Source organism: Buceros rhinoceros, unplaced genomic scaffold, assembly GCF_000710305.1.
Source record: "Buceros rhinoceros silvestris isolate BGI_N320 unplaced genomic scaffold, ASM71030v1 scaffold23993, whole genome shotgun sequence".
In the NCBI taxonomy this organism is placed as follows: domain Eukaryota; kingdom Metazoa; phylum Chordata; class Aves; order Bucerotiformes; family Bucerotidae; genus Buceros; species Buceros rhinoceros.
The window spans coordinates 1-4,094 of NW_010404551.1; the positions used below are offsets into that span (position 1 = coordinate 1).

The following is a 4,094-nucleotide window of genomic DNA, read 5'->3' on the forward strand; positions in this document are numbered from 1 at the left end:
CTAGTGAAGGGAGGCTGGGGACCAAATCAGGGATAGGAGTTGGGAGAGGGCAGGTGATGTGGAAAGGCACAGGGGCACAGGGAGGGTTGGGGGTGACCCAGCTTTCACCTCTCCCTTGCTCTGCCTGCATCTGAGACCTTCAGTGCCTTGTCTACCCCAGGGAGCCCAGCGAGGACTCACTGGTGTCCAGGCTGGAGGTGGTGACCCTGCCACGCCGCCTACCTGGGGAGCTGCCTGTGAGGAGCTGTGCCCAGGAGCTCCAGCTGCCTGTTCACGAGTGGCCACACACGGGACCTGCGGGGCAGTTTGATGTGGGTGTGGTGGCATCATTTGGACGTCTTCTAAGCAAGGAGCTTATTCTGCAGTTCCCATAGTAAGTGAGTTGACGGGACAGCTGTCGCTGTTTCATTAGCAGAGCTAGACTCTGGCTTTAAGTCAGGCCAACTTCTTCTTCCCTGGGTTCATCAGCTTAGCCTGAGCCCTACCTCTGTCATTGCAAGGTTCACTGTTCTTTAACGTGTTGATGTAGATCTATACAAATATTCAGCATAATGTGCTTGTCTTTGTTCCTCTCTTTCTGTCTTCACTGAGAAACTGAAGGTTGTACAGTGGGATGAATTTTCCCTTATGTGTATATTTAAACCAGTAACACTTCAGAAGGTCTCAGGAGTTAATTCTTAATGTAGTTTTGGTATAGTAGATGTTGCACATCCATTGCATGTGGGTTCAGCTTGAGGTGCTCTTCCTCTTCTAACTCTGAAATGTCTCAATTCAGTGGCGTGCTGAACGTCCACCCCAGCTGCCTCCCGCGATGGCGTGGCCCTGCACCAATAGTCCACACGGTGCTTCATGGTGATAAAGTGACTGGGGTGACAATTATGGAAATAAGACCAAAGAGGTAGGTTCGATGTGCTTCCCCAAACAACTCGCTGCTTCTGCTGCCTCTCAGGACTTTAAATCATCATCAATTAAGTCACGGTCTAAATCACACTTTGTAATCACTGGGGTTTTGAAAATTTGTGTGTATTTAATGTTGAAATTCGAAACGCTTGGAAACTCTGGTGTGACCATAAGAGACTTGCCACAAATACAGTATTTTAGTGAGTGCAGTCTGGACTCTCAGTCTGGTCTCGAATTCTTAGCACTTGTTACAGGGGGCAGGCAGAGAACAGTCAGAAGGATAGGCTGGGTGAGATCTGATTTTCAGACTTCAGTCTCCTGTCACCTCCTGTAAATGAAATAGTGACAAGCAATTGCCTGTCTAGGGATGAGAGAGAGTTCATATGGTTTTGTTTCAGCACAAGCTCTGGCTTAAAAGGCATGTGAAAACACATTATCATAGTTACCCTTTCTTTCTTAGGTGCTGAACTGATGATAGATCTCAGGAAAGTGCGAAACAAATTTTTTCTGAACAGTTCAGGTTGTTTCTCCTGAGATCTTATGCTTCTAACTGTAAATTGTGCGTTCATATCAGTCTCAGCTTGCTGAGGTGAATCTTGCTTGCCAAGATGTCTGACATTATTTTCCCTGTGTTCCCTGTGAACCAAACATTATTTGATAATGTGTGAAAAATTGTTTTAGAGGAAAAAGAGAATCATTGAATTACAGACTGGTTTGGGTTGAAGGGACCTTCCGAGCTCATCCAGTCCAACCCCCTGCAGGGAGCAGGGACACCTGCACCCAGAGCAGGGGGCTCAGAGCCCCAAGGGCCAACCTGACCTGCCATGGGGCCAGGGATGGGGCTTCTCTCTGGTCTCAGTCTCCCTCTTTTAGTTTAAACCATCACCCCTTGTCCTGTCACAACAGCCCCTGCTAAAAAAAAAAAGAGGGCTTATTGAAGTTGACTTACTGAAGCTTATTGAAGTTGACTTTACTTATTGAATGTGGGCTTCTGAACTGCTAACGGAGTTATAGCTTCCCCCCAGTAGCCTGTTGTTTTCTGCCTCACAGGTTTGATGTAGGTGCAATTATTAAGCAGGAGGAGTTTGCTGTTCCTCCCCGCTGTACTGCAAAGGAGCTGGAAGTGATGTTATCCAGGATGGGTGCAGACATGGTAAGGTTGTGCTTGTGTGTCACTTCTGATTTATCCCTTGCTTTTAACACAGGTAGACAGAGTTTTCTTAATCTGGTCCTGAGCTGACCGCAGCTGTTAAGAGGCGAGCGATCTGAAACTCGGTGCTGGTGAGTGCTGCCTCGCCCAGAGGAAAGCTCAGCGGTACATGAGAAGCTGTCAGTGCTGCTCCTGAGCGTTGTCGGTCTGTTTCTGCTCAGTGAAGAACTCAAGTGCTTTGATAATCAGCCTTTTCCCTGTTCTAGGACTAATATCAGAGGAGATCAGCGAAAAAAGAATACTTGTGGGATCTTTTTTTTATTGTGATTCAGTGGGAAGGATGCCTCTAGTGTGTTTGTGTGTATGAGGCAAGTCTTCTAGATATACTGACCCAATTTTCTAAAAGCTCACAAGAAAGTTTCACTGATGAAAAATCAAGTCCTGTATTTGTTTGTCTTGGATTTACTGTTAATCAATAGACTCCAATTAGCTTTGCTAACACTCTCTACAAAATTTGATTTTGCAGCTCATCTCAGTTTTGAGGAACTTGCCTGAAAGTTTAAAGAATAAAAAAGAGCAGCCGAAAGAAGGGGTAACGTTTGGTAGGTACATGTCATGTTTAGTGCAACTTGTTAATTTTTTCTATAATCAGCTGGAAAACTCAGTTCCTTCCTGCTGTGCTGAATTCTTTTTTTTTCTTATAGATACCTTTCTCAATATGGTCTCTTCACTGCCTTACCTTCTCTGGCTTAAAAAAGTCATATAGAGGGAAAAATGCTTTAGAATTCTTCAGACTTACTACAGTAATGGTTTTTTTTTGCTGTTGCCCAAAATCACTAATGGTGTCACAAAATCCTCGTGAGTTTGTTACTCTTCAGGGGTGTAACACAGACAAAAGTGTTACAGCCCTGCCTGTAAATCGACCTTTTTGATTTGCAGGGCGATGGGTAAATAAGAGGACGATGGCAAGTAAAGTGTAAATAATCCGAATTGAGGTTTTAACAAAATCTTGGGTTGTTGTCTAAGGTACCTCTGACTAGATGGTAAAGCTGCCATTGGTCAGGATAAAAGCGGGTTTAAAATGGTATAAAATGGTCCAGCTGTTTGTTTTCTTTTTTTTCCCTCTCTAGCTCCTAAAATATCTGTAGCTAAGAGTTGCATAAAATGGGAAGAACAGACGGCTGCACAAATAATTCAGCTCCATCGTGCAATAGGAAGTATGGTAAGATTTTTTTTTTTAACATTTCTCTGTCTTCTAGCATGTTTTGAGTTTGGTGTGGCTATCTTAATTAATGACTAAAACTCAAGTTTAGTTATTCTAGCATCTAGAACCCAGCATGTGTTTTAAAACCCCGGCATTAAAGGTGGATTTAGTGAGGAGGAGAATTTTCATGAACTTGATCCCAAGGCTGAAATCAGCTCAGTAGTTTTGTGGTGTTACCTTAGCTCTGCGATTTCCAGCAATGCCTTTGGGAGGGTTTTGGAACACTGTAAGAGCATCGTTGCACGACAGTAACCAATGCCAACAGCGACAGTCAACAGCTGTTGGTTGCTGGTTGCTCAGATCGTTTCTGCACATGCTAATGGTTTGTTTGTCAATGAGATGAGGAAGAACAAGAACTAAATGTAATAAGGAAAGTCTCTTATCTGGACATATGTCTAAATTTTTCCCCTAATGTTGTTATCACAGGTATCTTGTCTAGGGAAAAAAAACCCAACCGTTGCCTGGAAATGGTGAAAATATTCTCAGTGTGTCGTCTGCTCTTCTGTTTCCAGTTTCCTCTGCAGACGCTCTGGAAGGGTACTACTGTTAAACTCCGGGATTTTGTGGAAGTGGATAATATCCCTGGTTTTGCTGGTACTTGCTTTTAAATTAATCAATTCAGTTATGTTTTCCTGTCTCTTCAAACATCAACTTGGAGTTCATACACAATTGTACTTAACAGTAGCTTAAAGTACAGCTATGGGAAACTCCAGAACTAAGTCAGCTTGGAGTGCAGTAAGTTTCTGTGCCCAAAGATGAGGATAAAATGGGTTTTGAGGA

General features: G+C 43.6%; 1 protein-coding gene across 1 annotated transcript in view; it reads left to right on the forward strand.

Annotated features, from left to right (window-relative positions):
- Positions 1 to 160: 160 nt before the first annotated feature.
- The window catches only part of MTFMT (mitochondrial methionyl-tRNA formyltransferase), a gene marked incomplete at its 5' end in the record, with an annotated part of 5,041 nt that continues 1,107 nt past the window's right edge, over positions 161 to 4,094 (forward strand). Inside the window, 6 exons of the mRNA XM_010133430.1 lie at positions 161 to 373; positions 776 to 898; positions 1,951 to 2,053; positions 2,577 to 2,652; positions 3,181 to 3,272; positions 3,827 to 3,908. Of these exons, the coding sequence (XP_010131732.1) occupies positions 161 to 373; positions 776 to 898; positions 1,951 to 2,053; positions 2,577 to 2,652; positions 3,181 to 3,272; positions 3,827 to 3,908 (689 nt within the window). The remainder of the gene's footprint in view (positions 374 to 775; positions 899 to 1,950; positions 2,054 to 2,576; positions 2,653 to 3,180; positions 3,273 to 3,826; positions 3,909 to 4,094) is intronic.